Genomic DNA, 18,509 nt, shown 5'->3' with positions numbered 1-18,509 from the left:
CTCCCCCCCCCTCCCCCTATCCTCCTCCTCTTCCCCCTACCGCCCCTCCTCGTCCCCCTCCCTGTCCTCGTCTCCCTTCCCTTCTCCTCTGTCCCATCCTCCCCAAATACAGACCGATCTGAGTCTCCCAAACCAAAAGGACAACAACACAACAACACGCGGGTCAGTAACACATTGACTCTAAAAATACTAAAGATTCACGAATGCTTATTGATACCTGGAGAGAGAGGACGGAACACCTCTGAGAAGACTCAGTTCAGTTCAGTTCAGTCACTAAGTCGTGTCTGACTCTTTGCCACCCCGTGAACCGCACCACACCAGGCCTCCCTGTCCATCACCAACTCCTGGACCCATGTCCACTGAGTCGGTAATGCCATCCAATCATCTTATCCTCTGTTGTCCCCTTCTCCTCCTGCCCTCAATCTTTCCCAGCATCAGGGTCTTTCCCAAGGAGTCAGCTCTTCACATCAGGTGGCCAAAGTATTGGAGTTTCAGCTTCAGCATCGGTCCTTCCAATGAACACCCAGGATTGATCTCCTTTAGGATGGACTGGTTGGATCTCCTTGCAGTCCAAGGGACTCTCAAGAGTCTTCTCCAACACCTCAGTTCAAAAGCATCAATTCTTCGGTGCTCAGCTTTCTTTATAGTCCAACATTCATATCTATACATGACTACTGGAAAAACCATAGCCTTGACTAGATGGACCTTTGTTGACAAAGTAATGTCTCTGATTTTTAACATGCTATCTAGGTTGGTCATAACTTTCCTTCCAAGGAGTAAGCGTCTTTTAATTTCATGGCTGCAGTCACCATCTGCAGTGATTTTGGAGCCCAGAAAAATAAAGTCTGCCATTGTTTCCACTGTTTCCCCATCTATTTGCCATGAAGTGATGGGACCAGATGCCATGATCTTAGTTTTCTGAATGTTGAGCTTTAAGCCAGCTTTTTCACTCCCTTCTTTCACTTTCATCAAGAGGTTCTTTAGTCATTTTAGGTGCCCCTCTGTCCGTGAATCATTTCTTTCCTCCAAGGACACGCCTTCATCCAACACTGTCATTTCTTGTTTCTCCGGCTGATTCTTCTCAGAAGATCAGGTGTCCTGGGCATGGTGGGTCTCCTGCCCCAGTGAGAGCTGTGACCTCCTGTGGGTCCTGAAGGGTGTGTCAGTTGCTCCATAGGCTTGGAGCCCCCAGCATTTCTGGGTCCAGGTTCTCTCCCAGGCTCTGCAAGGCTGGTGGCACATTTCATGAGCTGTGATTCAAGCAGGTCTTCTGCGACCCCATCCCAAGAAGTGAGGGTCCTCCCAGAAGCCTGACTCCCCCCTGGGTGCTCTCATCACTCCTGTGAGCTCTCCTTCCCTGTATCCTCCCGTCAGCCATGTGAAGTCGGGGCAGGAGAGTGGGGAGGGATCTGGTATGAGGGCAGGCACTGCCCAACCACCAGGGCGTGTGGCCTTGGGATCTCAGAAAAAAGGACACGTCCTCTACCCTGACCCACCAGAGATGTTTGTCCCTTTCTAGCCACTCCTCCCCTAAGCCACACAGAGAGCTTCAGGTGCTTTGGAAGACTCCCCATGGACATCACGTAGACAAGCATCCTTCCTTTGTCCTTTCTGGAGGGACAAGAACCAGGTCATCAGGCACTTGACTCTTCATACAGTGTAAACATGATTGCCCAGAAACATCAGATGGGGCTTTGCAAGATCTGGCTGTTCACGGTTGACAGCAGCCCTGGCGGTGTAGGGCAGAGGGTATTTATGCTGGGGATCAGGGCAGGGCCTGCGCCTGCAGAGCTCAGGGTCCCTGCAGCTCTGATCTGGCTGCTCTGGGTGGCTGAGCTCTCTCTGCAGCAGAGGTCCAGGGCAGGGAAGCCAACAGTACCAGCCTCTAGGAGGGAGGCCGAGTCTCCAGCTCAGGCTGGGGCTCAGGACTGGCTTCCTGGCCCGGGGAGGGGACAGGCCAGCAAAGAAAGGAGCAGTCCTGGGCTCCTACAAAGCCCAAGCTGACAGGTAGTGGAGCAGAACGCAGGTGGGGAACAGCCCCGAAGCTGGGTCATGGGAACATGGCAAAGGGAGGTGGCAGGACTCAGATGGGCAACAGCTCTCAGAGCAGGGAAGGAGCCAGACCTCAGAGGACAGGACCTAGCTCAGGGCCAGGGGGACTCCAGGGAGGTGCCTGGGTCAGGAAGGCCCTGTGAGCCCACCGGTGGAGCTAAGTCTCAAACCATCCCCGCCCTGGTCAGTGGACACAGCACCCCCCGCTCAGACTGTCAGCAGGGAAACCTCCCAGGTGGGCGGACGAGGGGCTAGACCTTCAGCCCACAAACCAGGAGCAAACATGCTTCTCCACAGTCAGTGTAACCACGCATGTGTGCCCCGCTCAGTGTCTGATCGCAGCAGGTAAACTGCCTGTCGTTAACGGGTGTGTTATTCTGCTCTAGCAGGAAGAAGAAGAGATGTGGAAAATGTCACCGAGTGTTTTCCTTCATACGATGGAGGAAGGAAATAGCGTCTACAAAGGTCAGTTTACCGGGACGGGTGTGCTGACTGGGGTGCCCTTGTTGGGCAGACGTTGGTGCCCAGTCATGAGAGACTTCTGCTGTTTGCTCGCTCAGTCGTGTCTGACTCTTTGCCTCCCCGTGGACTGCAGCACGTCTAACTGCCCTGTCCGTCACTGTCTCCCGGAGTTTGCTCAAACTCGAGAGTCTGCAAACATGCCGTCCACTACCAAGTCCGTCTGCCCGTCTCTCTTTTAAAAGTGCTTTGAGTGGCTTCAAAGCATATAGGTGGTAAAAGAGCAAGATGAGAATATGTCTCAACGTCTGTTCTGTTTTAAACCCTTGAGACGTCAGCTGAACATTCTCTTGCTTGGAATGAAAGGGAAGAAGGATTTTCCCTGGATTGTTTAAATTAGGAAAATCAGTGCCGTATGTACAGTAAAATGTTGTAATCCTATTAGTCTAAGACACGTGCTGCATGCTGACACCTAATTCTTTTGTCCCATTTCAGAATGTAATCTGGCTCTTTCGGCAAGTGTATGAACTGGCCTTTGAGATGTTCTCATTATAATTTACTGGAGTGGTTGTCCAATTCCTTTGGTTCCACTCCACCCTCATGATAAATCCCAAAACAGAATGACCTGCCAGGGTGACCCTGGTCATTAGTGCTATTTGGAAACTCCTGAGAAATGCCATAAGGGTGTGAAGTAGAATATTTCCACGCTTGAGTCATGCATGTGGCTCCTTCTTTATTTGGCCTTAGCCAGACCGCAGGGGGACTGTTATTTACTTAATATGTATTTTTAACTGATGGATGGTTTATACCCCCAGTTAGTTGAGCCTCACCCTTAGCAACTCTATCAGAGTCGTGGCAGGTTTGATGGGCTGTCTGGTTCCGTAAAATAAGAAAGTCCATGTCCCTCCTGCAGTTCTCTCACTCAGCACTAGTGGCCAGGGTCCCACTCGGCTGGAGACGCTGAGCTGAGGCAGAAACACCGGGAAAGTATGACCTCGGAAGGACTCGGCAGCTGCTTTAATGGGGGAGAGAGGAGGTCGGAGGGTAAATTAACATTGATCAGGCGCCCACGACATGGAAGGCATGTTTTCACGCCCATCTCAGTTCTCTTTACAACAACCAGGAAGACATAAACACCACTCAGCCTGGTCAGCAGGTACAGTCGGAGACCTGCCATCATTCATGTTGAGAATCTCAACTTTCCTTCTCTTTTCCATTATGGTCGATTGCAGAATGTTGAATGCATTCCCTGTGCTGTATACTGAAGGACTTTGTTGTTTATCCATCCTGTATATAATAGTTTGATCTGCTAATCCCAAACTCCCAGCCCGACCCTCCCCCACCCGACCACCCCCATGGCAACCATACATCTGTTCCTTACGTCTGTGCGTCTGTTTCTCTTTCGAAGATGAGCTCATTTGTGTCATACTTTAGATTCCACACGTAAGTGGTATCATATGGTGTTTGTCCTTCTCTTTATTACTTCACCTAATATGATAATATCTGGGTTCATCCATGCAGCTGAAAATGGCATTATTTCATTCTTATTGTGGCTAAGAAGTATTCCGTTGTATATATGGGACATTTCTTTATCTTTATCCATCCATCTGTCAGTGGACATTTAGGCTGTTGCCATGTCTTGTCTACTGTAAATAATGCTGCTGTGAACATTGGGATGCATGTATCTTTTCACACTATAGTTTAATCCAGGTATATGCCCAGGAGTAGGATTGCAGGCTCACATGGCAACTCTACTGCTTCTGTCAGACGTCCACTCACTCACATATTCACTCAGCAAACATTGGTTGCCTCCGGTGTGCAGGTGCGGTGCTGGCCCAGAGGCGCAAGGGCGGCGCATGCCACCAGCAGGCTCACCACACACCCAGGGGCTGAGGTCATGGGCGGGTGGGGACCGCGGCACCAGTTGGGTGGCTTGTTAGTCTGGCCACAGCCACTTCCAAGGGACCTGGCTAGGAATCGCGGTAGTCCACCCTGCAGAGTCACAGGCCCGGCTGGGGTGCCCCTGGAACTCAGGGCTAGGCCCCGCACGCAGCTGCCCTCTGTCACAGGGCATTATGTACTGGTCTGCACACACCCTCTCTTGTCTCGTATTCTGCGTATGTATCACCAGACTTCAAGATACTTTCCCAGCCTTTGAACTGTCAGCTCATTTTCTTCTAAAGAACCCCCACTTCTGGTTCTCTGCTGGCTGTCCTTGGGGCTTCCTGCCTGTCAGTCCTTCATTCTCCTGTTACTCACTCACTGTGTTGGAGCCCAGCCTCCAGGGGGTCCTGAGAGTGGCTGCCAGTGTGGAGGGATGTCTCGGGTGCTGGGTGCATCTCAGTAGTGTCTTACACTTGAGAAATGGAGTATTCCTGCCACATCAGTGAACACGGGTGTCATAGCCATCGGCGATTCCAGCCCTCCAGGTGTGATCTTCTGAGCCCTAAGGGCATTCAGGAAGGAGAACAGTACCTGCTTGGTTTGGCAGCCATGAGGCTGCAGCCACTCCCTATGATGAGCACCACGGAACTCTGGATGTGAAACACGCGGGATACTGGCCCCAGAGAGCTGAGAGGCATGTGGAGGAAAGAGCTCAGCGAGCCCAGGCTCTTGCATGTTCCTGTACACAGAACAGTGCTAAGTTCCTTAACTCGAGATATCTGGCTTTCTTTAATTCACAAAAATGCTTTTAACGTTCAGACTACCTGCCCTTTGTTGGAAGACTTCTATGTAACCTGACTCTACCCCACCCCACTCCTCAGAGCAGTCTCTCAGGGCTACTGGAGATGCTGTCTCCTGGGCTTGAAGTCCCAGAAAGTCCCACTGAGTAAAAACATAACTCTCAACTTTGAGGTTGTGACTGTCTTTTAAGTCAGCACACGCTCAAGACTTGGAAAGCCTGGCTCCCTTCACCTCTGATTGTAACTGCTTGGATGAAGAAAGAAAAGTGGGAGAGAGCAAAATCCTCCTCTACCTTCACAGGGAGTCGGGAGCTTGTATCTAAACTTGATGAGTCAAGAAGCAGATTGGGATCCACATATCTACACAACTGATACTGTGTATAAAGTAGACAACTCATGAGAATGCGCCATATGTATGAAATAGGTAACTCATGAGAATGCGCCATATGTATGAAATAGGTAACTCATGAGAACACGCCGTATGTATGAAATAGGTGACTGGTGATAATGTGCCGTATGCATGAAATAGATAACTGATGAGAGTGTACTGTATGTACGAAATATATAACTAATGAAAACATACTGTATATCGCAGGGAACTCTGCTCAGTGCTCTGTGGTGATGTGAATGAGAAGGAAATCCGAAAACGAGGGGATGTATGAATAGGCACGGCTGATTCACTTTGTTGTACAGTAGCAACTAACACAGCATTGTAAAACAACTATACTCCAGTAAAACCTTTAAAATACATTTTTGGAAGAAAAGGCTGGGACTTAAGAAGAAAAAGCAATGTAAGCGTATTATCTAGATGTTATCTTTCTGGATAACAGCCGAAAGAGCCCACGTGAAGCCGGACCTTCACATCCTCCTCCTGTGGGCCGCGTGCTCTTCCTCCCACAAGCTGCTCACACTCACACATCCAGGCTGTCGTGCCTTCTGTTCCCTTTGCCTGGAATGCTTGTCCCTTCAGGCCTCCCCTGAGACCCAGGTGGGATGACAGTCTCCCGCCTCACCTATGCCCGCCCCAGAGCCGCAATATTTGCCTCCACCTGACTTCCAGGGGTGTGTTCCCATCTCCCCACAGCAGGGCAACAGGTCTGTGAGAACCAGGCAGCTTTGTCAGTCACTCAGTCATGTGTGACTCTTTGCGACCCCATAGACTGCAGCCCACCAGGCTCCTCTGCCCATGGGATTTCCCAGGCAAGAATACTGGAGTGGGTAGCCATTTCTGTCTCCAGGGGGTCTTCCTGACCCAGAGATCGAACCCAGGTCTCCTGCACTGCAGGCAGATTCTTTCCTGTCTGAGCCACCAGGGACAGGGCATGAATTTCATAAATTATGAATAAATCAGGTTTATGGATAAATCTGAATCTAGCCAATGCATTTTAAATGAACAAATGAATGTAGGAATAAATGCCCTTGGATGGTGTAACTGGAAGGCAGAGTTTTTTTTTTTTAATTATGATCTTTTTAATACTCTCTGGCTTTAAGGTACTGCATTATTTTGATAAAAATTAATTTGGGGGACATCTAACATTCCTATGGGAAGCCCACAGACCCACACAGCAAAGCTCTTGAAACAACCCACACCTTGTGTGTAATTACCCTGTAATTCCATCAAGGCTAAGAAAACTGCCAGCTGCTCGGGAGCAGGAGACATGAAACATGATTTTCCTCGTTGGCTGTTGGGGTGTTTGATGAGTTATCTGACATGTCTTCGGTAACTTACAGAAATTCAGTGTCTTCATCTGAGATTCCTTTTCATAAAAATCAAAGGCTTTCCTTCTCAAAGGAAGCATTAGCATTTTAATCACTGATACTAAGCCCCCTCCTCGGTCCACTTCTGAGCCGATGAAAACTGCCCCGGCCCTGGCTTCTCCCACTCTCAGATTAAAAACTCGTTCTCTGCTACAGGAAAGAGGGGTCAGTTGTTTCCCTTTGAGAGCATGGATAGCTTCCTGCATTTATAAATGTCCATGAAATTCTTGAAGGGATCGTGCCCTGTGCAAAAGTGTCATGAGAAAAACAACGTTTCAGTGGAAAACTAGGTCCATTTACGTCATCTCTAGTAAAACCCACGAAGGCTGCTCGGAAGTGCTTTATCTGTAAATCGGAGGCACAGCCCGAGTGCGGATGTCACGGGGTGCCACTGCTTCACACGAAGAATCGTATCTTGCTTTCCTTTCTGTTGAATATTGTGTGTTCCTTTCACTATTAAATGCATTACTTCCTGTCTTATCTATCCCCTGAAAAAGCAAAGCAGCTTCCTTTGAATAACAAAGGGGTTTTGCTCTAAAAGACCTTAATGAAGCAGGTGGGTTTTGCTTGCAAAGATTTAATTATCAACCAAGATTCAGTCGTCATCTGTTAGAAGAGAGTTGTTACTGTTATTGCTGAGTGTTGTTGCTTTTTAGTCGATATGTCTGACTCCTTGCGACCCCATGGACTGCAGCCCGCCAGGCTCCTCAGCTCATAGGATTTCCCAGGCAAGAAGACTAGTGTGGGTTGCCATGTCCTTCTCCAGGGGATCTTCCAGACCCAGGGATCAAACCCACGTCTCCTACTTGGCAGGCTGAGATGGTTGAATGGCATACTGACTCAATGGACATGAGTCTGAGCAAGCTTTGGGAGTTGGTAATGGACAAGGAAGCCTGGCATCCACGGGATTGCAAAGAGTCAGACACGACTGAGCAACTGAACTGAACTGAACTTGGCAGGTGGACTCTGCCACTGAGCCAGCACAAAAATCCCGGTATTGTTGATATTGTTGACGAATAGAACATTTTAGCGCAGTTATATTTTCAAGGGGTAAAACTTACCATTTTAAACCCATAAAAAAGAATTTAAACCCATATTATTCCTACATTTCAGAGTTCCCTTCAGTGTAAGCTTATGTAGATTTCAGAAAATGCACAGAGATGGAGCAGTTCCCTTCAGGCCCATGAATTAACCGCCCTTCATGTACTCACACCTCACAAGCTCTGCAAAATCCCCCTTCCACGGGGTTCAGGCCAAAGAAGAAACTCTCAGATATTTATGACTTAAGACATTTTTTCACATCAAAGGAGTGGGATAGACCATGTAGTCAATGCGTTCTTGCCCTGACACTCATGAGCAGGATAGCTGTCTCTTGCTGACACTCTCCATGGGAATGACTATTCAAAATGACGACTCTTCAGAGCCAGCTTTCCAGACATTTCTTGTGTGCCCATCCCTGCCGCATCTGGTCCCCATCTGTCTTGTTTGGGTCTTCTGCCCCTTGGGACCCCGCAGTCCCAGGCTGGCTACCTCCCCCATCGGGGTGGTGATTCTGCTTGAAGTGAAAGTCACTCAGTCGTGTCCGACTCTTTGCCACCCCATGGACGAGACAGTCCATGGAATTCTCCAGGCCAGAATACTGGAGTGAGTAGCCTTTCCTTTCTCTGGGGGATCTTCCCAACCCAGGGATCGAACCCAGGTCACCCTCACTGCAGGCGGATTTTTTACCAGCTGAGCCACCAGGGAAGCCCAAGAATACTGGAGTGGGTAGCCTATCACTTTTCCAGAGGATCTTCCTGACCCAGGAATTGAACTGGGGTCTTCTGCATTGCAGGCAGGTTCTTTACCAACTGAGCTATGAGGGAAGCCCTGATTGAACTTTAAAAAAAAAAAAAATTATTTGGCTGAGTCTTAGTTGCGACACACAAGATCTTTGATATTCCTTGCAGCGTGTGGTTCTTTCCGTCGTGGCAGTCAGACTCTTAACTGCAGCATATGAGACCTAGTTGCCTGGCCAGGGATGGAACCTGGGCCCCCTGCATTGAGAGCGCAGAGTCTTAGCCACTGGACCACCAGGGAGGGTCCCTCCCCTTGACCTTTGACCCTCACCTCTGACGGGCATCCAGGAGGCACACCCCCAAGCCCCTCCAGCCCCATCTCATCCCATTGTCTGAGTCTCAGCAGTGACTGGGCCACCTCCCACCTGGCCACCCTGCCAGGGAAGAACCCATGGGTGCATCAATTTTACAAAAATTTCAGCACTTTTGTGATGTGTTATCTTTTTCTTATACATTCACAGTCGTCACCCTAGAAAGGATCTGGGTACGTTCAACATCATCTTTTTCAAAAACCTGCCGCTGAAACTTTGCATCACTGGTAGATTTCTCCTTCCCATCTTCCTATGATGGGCCAAGGATTGGTGGAGCCCTGCTCAGGCCACACTGCCCTCGGTCTAGCTGGGGGGAGACCGCTAAGCCTGAGAGCCCTTGCCAGGCCTGAAATCCAGACAGGCCAACCCCTGTGCCCAGCCAGCTGTCCAGGAAGTGAGCCGGCCCACCAGACCTGTGTGAGGTCAGCAGTTTGTGATGACCCTCTTCGGCTTTCAGAAACCTCCCTGCTAGCCTCTGGGAGCAGCATCAGGGTGTCCCCCCCAGGACTTGTGCAACCGACCCACACTTCTGGAAAATCGGGGCTCCCCGTATCCCTCCATTTGTGTCCTGTGTGGTCCTGACTCGGATCCCTGTAAGAGGACACCCCCCGTGGTCCTGTGTCCTCAATTCCACTTGCTAAAAACAAGTGATTTTAAGTGTTCTTAGCACAGCCACTGTCCCGCCTGGCCCTTCGCCTCTTGGGGGTGGAGATTGTTAATAAGCAAAGGACGACGTAGGGCCAGGAGCTGGTAAGTGGTTAGGATGCGGGGTCCCCCTGACGGGTTCCCCCCGGCCGGAGATTTCAGGCCATTCCCTGCCTGGCTTTCCATTCTTGTGTGTCTGCCTCTCATGGCCTTGTTGCTCTGTCGCCCTGGATCTGCAGTTCCCACCGTGTCTCATCCCTTCTCCTTTCCTGTTTCACTGCTTCTGCTCACCCCTGGCCTCTGTGATTTACCCAGAGATTCCACCCTCCTTTCTCGTCTGTGTGCCCACTTAGCTCTGCCCTTTGCCTACAGGGTTGACCGCTTGGCTCCCTGTGCACCCAGACATGCATTTCTGTCTGTGGCTGTGACTGTTCTCTGGGTGTTGAGTGTAAGTGCCAGCCCCTCCCTACTTGGTCAGCTGTATCAGGGGACACACTCCTGTCCAGTCTTCCACCCCATCACTCACCACCTGCTGTCCAGACCCCGCACAGGCCCCCTTTCTTCCCAGTCGTAGCCATTGTCAGACGGAGGTGGGCATCCCCGCAGCCCTCGACTGCCCTCCCGAGTTGAGCAGCATCAGTGCCCCCAGGGACCAGCGCCCAGCAAAGTGGCCCAGCTACGTGGTGGTTGCAGGTTTGATTCCAGCAGATTTTCATCACAGTCTGAACACAAATTCAAGGAAGAGATCCCTTCCCCAACTGGCAAGTCTTTTTCCCCTGGGAGATCCTCCAGTCCCACGGCCAGGGTCCAGGTGTCTGCACCTCTGTGAACATTTGGAATTCCCCTTCTGAGAAAACAGCTTTATTTCCATTTATTCCAGTGATACAAAATTACCCTTATTTCCTCTAACCATCCTCCTAACTGCCAGGGTAAGGCCAAAGGGACATGTAAAATATATATGATTTCAAAAACATCCCAAAAGTAATACAAAAACACAGCTGTTGAATTCGGGATGAGTAATGGGTATTTGTGTGTTCAGTGCTGGCTTTTAATAGGGCCCAAGGTAAGTCACGGGTAAGCTGAACTAGCAACAAAATCTCTCCCATTTCATTGAATCATGTGAATAATAGAACTAATGGAAAACGTATTACAGAAACAGTCACCTATAATTGCATAACCCCATAATTATTGTTGTTGCTGTTCAATCGCTAAGTCATGTCTGCTCTTTGTGACCCCATGGACTGCAGCATACCAGGCTCCCTTGTCGTTCACTGTCTCCTGGAGTTTACTTAGATTCGTGTCCATTGAGTCAGTGATGCCATCCAACCATCTCATCCTCTGTCGTCCCCTTCTCCTCCTGCCTTCATTCTTTCTCAGGGTCTTTTTCAATGAGTCAGCTCTTCACATCAGGTGGCCAAAGGATTGGAGCTTCAGCTTCAGCATTTCCAATGAATATTCAAGACTGATTTCCTTTAGGATTGACTGCTTTGATCTCCTTGCAGTCCAAGGGACTCTCAAAAGCCTTCTCCAGCACCACAGTTCGAAAGCATCAGTTCTTGGGCGCTCAGCCTTCTCTGTGGTCCAGCTCTCACATCCATACATGACTATGATGGTACAGAATGGTACCATTTGTTTCATACTTCGTTATTAGAGCTTTTCACATTAGCAGTTTTCTTCTTTATTTTTCAGATGTTGTACAGGCACAGTTCTTCCATTTGGAAAGTGGAAAAGAAGGACATAGGGTAGAAAATTGAATTTGTGTTATATTTCACGAAACTGCCTTTGTTAGTCTTCATGCAGAAAAACAATTCATTTTCTTTTTCTTTCTCCTTCTGGGGTGCAGACCTGTGGAAGAATAAAGACGAATCGTGGAATTTCCCCCAGGACTATGACCCTGAACTGATTAAGGAAGGCAAGCGGAAGGAGCTGGAGTCAGAGATCAGAGTGCAGGTAAAGCGGCTTTAACGCCGGAGTCCTGGTCAAGTCTCCCACTGCAGCGCTTCTTTATAACGTCCTGTTCGTGACCTACCCAGAATTTAAGCTGTTTCTAGCTTTGCAAAGAAAACACAAAGCAGGCAAGTTCACCTAAAACATAGTATCTTTTATATTGACCTAGGTTGATGAGCTGATGAGACAGGAACTAAAAAACTTGAAACTAGCTGTAAACAGAGAGAAGGAACTATCAGCGAGAACAGGAAAGAAGAAAGGAGGTAAAAAGGTGAGTGATGCTTACGCTCGGGAGGCAGAGGGCAGAACTGAGCTGTGACCAGGAGCCCGGCCCCAGAGGCCAGGGTTGGTCCAGGCATCCTGGCTGCCCTGGGCTGCTTTCCAGGAAACGTGCCTGCCTGTGGTGACCTTCCCTTGGTCCACTGTGCGTTGGTCCACCAAGCGCGTAGCCCTCAGGGTTGTGGGATCATAAATGGGATAAATCCAGTCTGGGAGTGACCTCCCCACCCTCCTCACTGCGGATCCGTGGTACCCAAGCCCACAGGTGGGATGAGAACTCTCAGAGGAGCTAGGACATGTGCCTCAAATGCCCACCACCCTGTAGAAGATCTGTGGGGGAGGAGGCCAGTGGCAAAGAGCAGCTTCTTGGAGAGTCAGGGAATCTGATGAATTGAATTTTAAGTTGCCACTCATCCATCTACCAGTGGTTTAGAGGCCAGTCAGATCCCAATATTCAATGTTATGTACTGGGGTCCTGTGAGATAATAGAAAATGTTCCTACTGGTCTCTGCCCCCACTTGCTGGCATGGAACTCCTGGAACCCTTGTAAATTCCTAAGTGATAAGTGCACTGGAAGCCTCTCTTGTTACAATGAAGCAATTCTGGGTGGGTTTCTGGGTGGCTCCCAGGTTGGGGCTTGTTCCCACCAGAAAGACCAAGCGGTGATCAGAAGCCTGGAAATCACAGTTCCATCTACCCCATTCCCAAGAGAGGGGAGAGGAGCTGGACATGGAGTCAATACTTGATCATGCCCGTGTGAGGGGGTTTCTGTAAAACCCCAATAATCACAGGCTTTGAAGAGTTTCCAAGTGAGTGAACACAACCACATGCTGGAAGGGTTGTTGTTCAGTCGCTTGGTCGTGTCCGACTCTTTGCGACCCCTTGGACTGCAGCACACCAGGCTTCCCTGTCCATCACCATCTCCCGCAGTTTGCTCAAAATCATGCCCACTGAATCAGTGATACTATCCAAGCATCTCATCCTCAGTCACCCCCTTCTCCTCCCACCTTCAATCTTACCCAGCATCAGGGTCTTTTCAAATGAGTCAGCTCTTCACGTCAGGTGGCCAAAGTATTGGAGTTTCAGCTTCAGCATCAGTCCTTCCAGTGAAAATTCAGGATTGATTTCCTTTGAATTGACTGGTTGGATCTCCTTGCAGTCCAAGGGATTCTCAAGAGTCTTCTCCAACACCACAGTTCAAAAGCATCAATTCTTCAACGTTCAGCCCTCTTTAAGGTCCAACTCTCACATCCTTACATGACAACTGGAAAAAAACAGAGCTCTGACTAGGAGGATCTTTGTCAGTAAAGTGATGTCTCTGCCTTTGAATACACTGTCTAGGTTGGTCATAACTTTCCTTCCAAGGAGCAAGCGTCTTTTAATCTCATGGTGTAGTCACCATCTGCAGTGATTTTGGAACCCAAGAGTATAAAGTCTGTCACTGTTTCCATTGTTTCCCCATCCATTTGCCATGAAGTGATGGGACTGGATAGCCATGATCTGTTTTTTGATCTGTTTTTTGAGCGTTGAGTTTTAAGCCAACTTTTTCACTCTTCTATTTCACCTCCATCAAGAGGCTCTTCAGTTCTTTTTCACTTTCTGCCATAACAGTGGTGTCATCTGTGTATCTGAGGTTATTGATATTTCTCCCAGCAATCTTGATTCCAGCTTGTGCTTCGTCCATCCGGGCATTTCACATGATGTACTCTACATAGAAGTTAAATAAGCAGGGTAACAATATACAGCCTTGACGTATTCCTTTCCCAATTTGGAATCAGTCCATTGTTCCATATCCGGTTCTAACTGTTGCTTCTTGACCTGCATACAGGTTTCTCAGGAGGTAGGTAAGGTGGCCTGGTATTCCCATCTGTTTAATAATTTTTCACCGTTTGTTGTGATCCACACAGTCAAAGGCTTCGGCTTCATCAATGAAGCATAAGTAGATGTTTTTCTGGAATCCTCTTGCTTTTTCTAGAAGGGTACCACACCCCAACTTCATAGAGACAGAAGCTCCTGTGCCCAGGACCCTCCCAGACCTTGCCCTACACACCTCTTTATCTGGTTGTTCTTCTGTGTCCTTTATCGTGTCCTTTGATGACTTGATAGGTGTGTTTCCATGAGTTCTGTGAGCCACTCTAACAAGTTCATCAAACCCGAGGAGGGGGTCGTGGGAACCGTAGATTTATAGCTGGTTGATCAGAAGCACAGGTGACAGTCTAGACTTGTGATTGTCATTTGGAGTGGGGTGGGGGCAGTTTTGTGGGATATCACCCTTCACCTGTGGGATGGGACTCTATATCTCCGGGTCGACAGTGTCAGAATTGAGTTAGATTGTAGGAGCCCCAGCTGGTGTTGCAGAAGATTTCCTGGTGGAGGAAACCCCCATACAACTGGCATCAGAAGTGCAGTGAACGTGGTTCCCTTGGGTCCGGAGCCAGCTGTGCCTCTGGGGCCAGGATACTCCAGGCAGAGGAGCTGGCGGGGGTGTGGGCTTTCTCAAGTTCCCACGGTCCATCAGCCCTCCCTGGGACACACACACTCCCTGAGTTTGTCACACTCTCAACTGCGTTAGTGATTAGTTTGCCAGCCCAGGGGGACATGTGGTGTCTTTACAGTGACTCTATCCTGAAGCCTTTTGTGTTGATTTTACACTTTACAGTTTTACAGCTTACCTCTGACTCTTCAGATTAACACCTGAATGTCCTTCATGCACCTCTTCTGAGCCTCCATCATTGTAGCCCAACGCATGCTTAGTCGCTCAGTCGTGTTCCACTCTTTATGACACTATGGACTGTAGCCCACCAGGCTCCTCTGTCCACGAGATTCTCCAGGCAGAAATACTGGAGTGGGTATCCATTTCCTTCTCCAGGGGATCTTCCTGACCCAGGCATTGAACCCAGGTCTCCTGCCTTGCAAGATTCTTTGCCATCTGAACCACCAGGGAAGCCAATAGCCTGAATGAGGGTTCTCTATATGTAACTCCCATAAATAGGTGAGGGCACCTATTTATGCCACCGGTTGACCCTGTTAATGAATTTCCTGTCTTCAAAAAGTGATGCTCTAATGACTGAATGGGGCAATCAAGCCAAGCAAAAGGGAAAATGAAGACAGGAGGTGGCTGCACCCCTCCAGCTGCGACTCGGCTTCCTGTCCTTAGCCAACAGCTGGTCATCCGTCTGGCGCTGCTGCCCCTCCCACTCCTTGAAGCCTGGAGTCTGCCCTCCACCATGGCCTAGCTCATGAAGTGTCCCAGGATGGGGTTGCTGTGAATTTCCCTCTTGGAATTAAACTGGTTGAACACACAATAGATGTGCTCAGGGTACCCCCAACAGATTGATGGTAATTGTGTAAATGTAGAGTTTTGAGTTCTCAAAACTCCAATCCAAGCAACCTTGGGAGACATAAATATGATTTTGTTTCGTAAGCTGAGACTTAATTAGCTATATTAAATCCCCTCCTTAAGAAGACCATTAGAAGAAGGGGAAGGGACAACCTTGAACATCGGAAAGGAGAAAAAGGACTCAGAGGGATACAATTTGGCTGTTATTCCAGCTTTATCCAGAGAAAGTGACTTGATCAGAGATTATACAGCCACCTGAGCACCCCTCTTGAAATACAGATATGACCTTAGCACTCCATACTGAAACCCTTCAGTGACACCCTAGTTCCCACAAGGATAAAGCTGACAATCTTCTGCCAGGCTTACAAAGCCATGCTTGACCTGGGAAGGGTTCCGTCTTCAGGCTCATCACCCACCGCTCCCTCCCTGGCTGCACTCCAGCACCCTGAGCTTCCTCTTTGTCCGTCAAACACGCTGCACTCCCTCCCCCCACAGGCTGCTCTCTCTGGAACTGTGTTTGCTCCCACACCCTCATCCTGAGTGTGGTTAAACCCCTACTCATCCCTGGGGTCAGTCCAAGTGCTTTTTCCTCGAGGAAACCTTCTGGGACCTCTGAGTAATCCTGGTGGCTCTGCAGGCACTGGACACTGTGCTGCAGTGGCCTCCGGCTGCTTTGTCACAGTTTTCGTGTTATATTTACTGACAAGATCTTTCTGTTAGTATCTGCCTTCCCGTATCTACTGAAGTGCAGGACTGTGTGACTGTCTTTGCTGCTCACTATTGTAAACCTTTCTGGCACACAGCAAGTCCTCAGCACATATTTTTGAGTGAGTTGATTCATCAAATCCAGATCCTATGCAGATTGACCCCTCTCAGCTAGATCAGGGCCTTAAGATGCCACAGTCATGGCATTGGTGAAAATTCAGCACGTCCAGGCACCTTCTTTGCTATTCCATACTCAATAAGCAACCTCCCAGTGAGTTACTGTGGTTTCATGTTTATTTTGTAACAGGAGAGAAAGCTATAGCCTATTTCAGCAATGATACCTCACAGTACAGTTTAATCTACTTAGCTTACAGTTTTGTCCACCTTCTCTTGTGATTTGGAGATACAAAAGCTGATATTGAGGGACAGATCATCTTTACTAATTGTTTCTTTCAGTAGTATTTATTGAGCACTGTATGCCAAGTGCAGTTCAAGGCATTTGAGGTCCACAAGATAACGAGACAGACAAAGAGTCTGTCCTGGCAGAAACAAGTTTCCAGATACACAGGACTGTCAATCAACCCTGGAAGGGGTGTGGCTCCCCATTATGACGTCACTGCCATAGCAATAGCATCCATGGCAGGTGCTCTCTGGGGAGACGGCCCACTGTGGTCTGGCCATGGTTTCCTCATCCTGTTCTGGAGTAACCTGGAGTGTGTGTGGCCCCCAGCTTTGGCCATGGCCAGTGTGGGCAGATAGAAATTTAGAATCATCTTTTTAAAGAAACAAATGAACATGCTACAACTGAAAAGTATGGTATCCAAAAGTAAGAAGTCTTCTACCTGGTTTAACAACAGTGTGGACATAGTAAATGCAGGTTGACCTCAAAGGCAAATCAGTAGGAAATACAAACTGAAGTAAAGAAAAAATAATAATATAAATAACAGAGAAGAAGGGAGATTTGAGGCATAATCAAATGTTGTAACATATGTGCAATTGCCCAAAAACAGGAGGATGGAACAGAAGCAATAAATGAAAAAGTAATGTTTGTTAAATTTTCCAGTTCAGACGAAATACACAAAGCCACGAATTCAAGAGCTTCACTGAGGTTCAAGAAAAATGAGGTCCAGACACGTCAGTCAAATGCTGAAAGTCAAAGGAAAGTCTTACTGGATTTTTTTTTTTTAAAAAAAGCACATTTCCTTCAGGGTCATGAAAAATAAGAAAGACTATGGAGTCTCTCCGCAGAAACTATGAAAGCAAGAAGGAACGAAGTGGCATCCTGAAGGACTGGGGAAAAAATAATCACCAATCTAGAATTCATACCCAATGAAAATATCCTTCAAAACTGAAAATAGAGATATTTCCAAACAAAATCTGAGAGGACTTGTCAGCCACGGACCCACAATGTGAAAACACTAAAGGGATGTTATTCTTCAGGCTGAAGGAGAGTTAGCTCAGGTGGGAGAACAGAGAGCAGAGAGGTAAAGGGAATTCTCAGCTCTGAGAAACGGGAACATGGGGCAAATGTAAAAGGCTGAGGACTCCTAGAATAACCTGGCTTTTAAAACAAGCAGAGTAGGAGCCATGTGTGTCTGTTCCATATACACAAATAACATACAGAAGAAAGGGCAGACAGCAGTAAATGGGTGTGTGGCTTGATTGCATTTCTCAGGGAACCATGAAGGGCTAATCTAAGGTAAAGTGTAATAAGCTGATGATGTGTTTTGTAATTTTTTTTAAATGATACTAAAATGTATAGCAAAAGAGGAATAGCAAAGATAAGTAGAGAAATAAAAATTAATTGAAAAGGATACAAGAAGGAAAAATAGGAATAAAAAGAAAAGTAAATTAATAAATAATGAAAAGAAATGCAGAGGCTCATAGCATAGTGGGCTTCCCTGGTGGCTCAGTTGGTAAAGGATCCGTCTGCAGTGTGGAAGACCTGGGTTCAATCCCTGGGTTGGGAAGATCCCCTGGAGAAGGGAAAGGCTACCCACTCCAGTGTTCTGGCCTAGAGAATTCCATGGACTAAGTCCATGGGGTCGCAGAGAGTTGGACACAACTGAGTGACTTTCACTTCACTTCACAGCATAATACAAAAATGTTTAGGTTTCATTGAAAGTCACTCATCATACAAGAACCTGGAAGATCTCAAACTGAAGGAAAATAGATAGTAGATCCCAAGTCTGAAATGTCAGAGATGTCAGAATTATCTGACAAACATTTTAAGGTTGTCATGATTAAAATCTCTCAATGAGTAATTATGAAGCTACTATACACAGATTAAAAATATATAAAACCTCAACAAAATAGTTTATGATACAAAGAAGAAACAGATATTTTAGAACGGAAAAGTACAGTATCCAAATGATTGGTTGAGCTCAGCAGCTGAATAAAGGTGACACTGAATTGGACGATAGGACAAGAAATTATCCAATAAGAACAACAGAGAAAATCAATTGAAAAAAAAAAACAAAAGCTAAACAGA

The 18,509-nt window shown here is 47.9% G+C and overlaps 1 protein-coding gene across 3 annotated transcripts in view; it reads left to right on the top strand.

The window, feature by feature from the left end:
- IQCA1 (IQ motif containing with AAA domain 1) overlaps window positions 1–18,509 on the top strand; it is a 187,133-nt gene that overhangs the window by 101,593 nt on the left and 67,031 nt on the right. For 2 of the 3 annotated variants that reach the window (XM_070368542.1, XM_070368543.1), the window contains exons 9-11: window positions 2,439–2,517; window positions 11,591–11,697; window positions 11,864–11,965. In XM_070368542.1, the coding sequence (XP_070224643.1) occupies window positions 2,439–2,517; window positions 11,591–11,697; window positions 11,864–11,965 (288 nt within the window). The remainder of the gene's footprint in view (window positions 1–2,438; window positions 2,518–11,590; window positions 11,698–11,863; window positions 11,966–18,509) is intronic. The other variant, XM_005902521.2, reaches the window with a different exon arrangement.

The sequence above is a fragment of the Bos mutus genome, chromosome 3 (genome assembly GCF_027580195.1).
Source record: "Bos mutus isolate GX-2022 chromosome 3, NWIPB_WYAK_1.1, whole genome shotgun sequence".
Classification (NCBI taxonomy): Eukaryota; Metazoa; Chordata; class Mammalia; order Artiodactyla; family Bovidae; genus Bos; species Bos mutus.
This window is presented reverse-complemented; position numbering and strand designations above follow the sequence as displayed.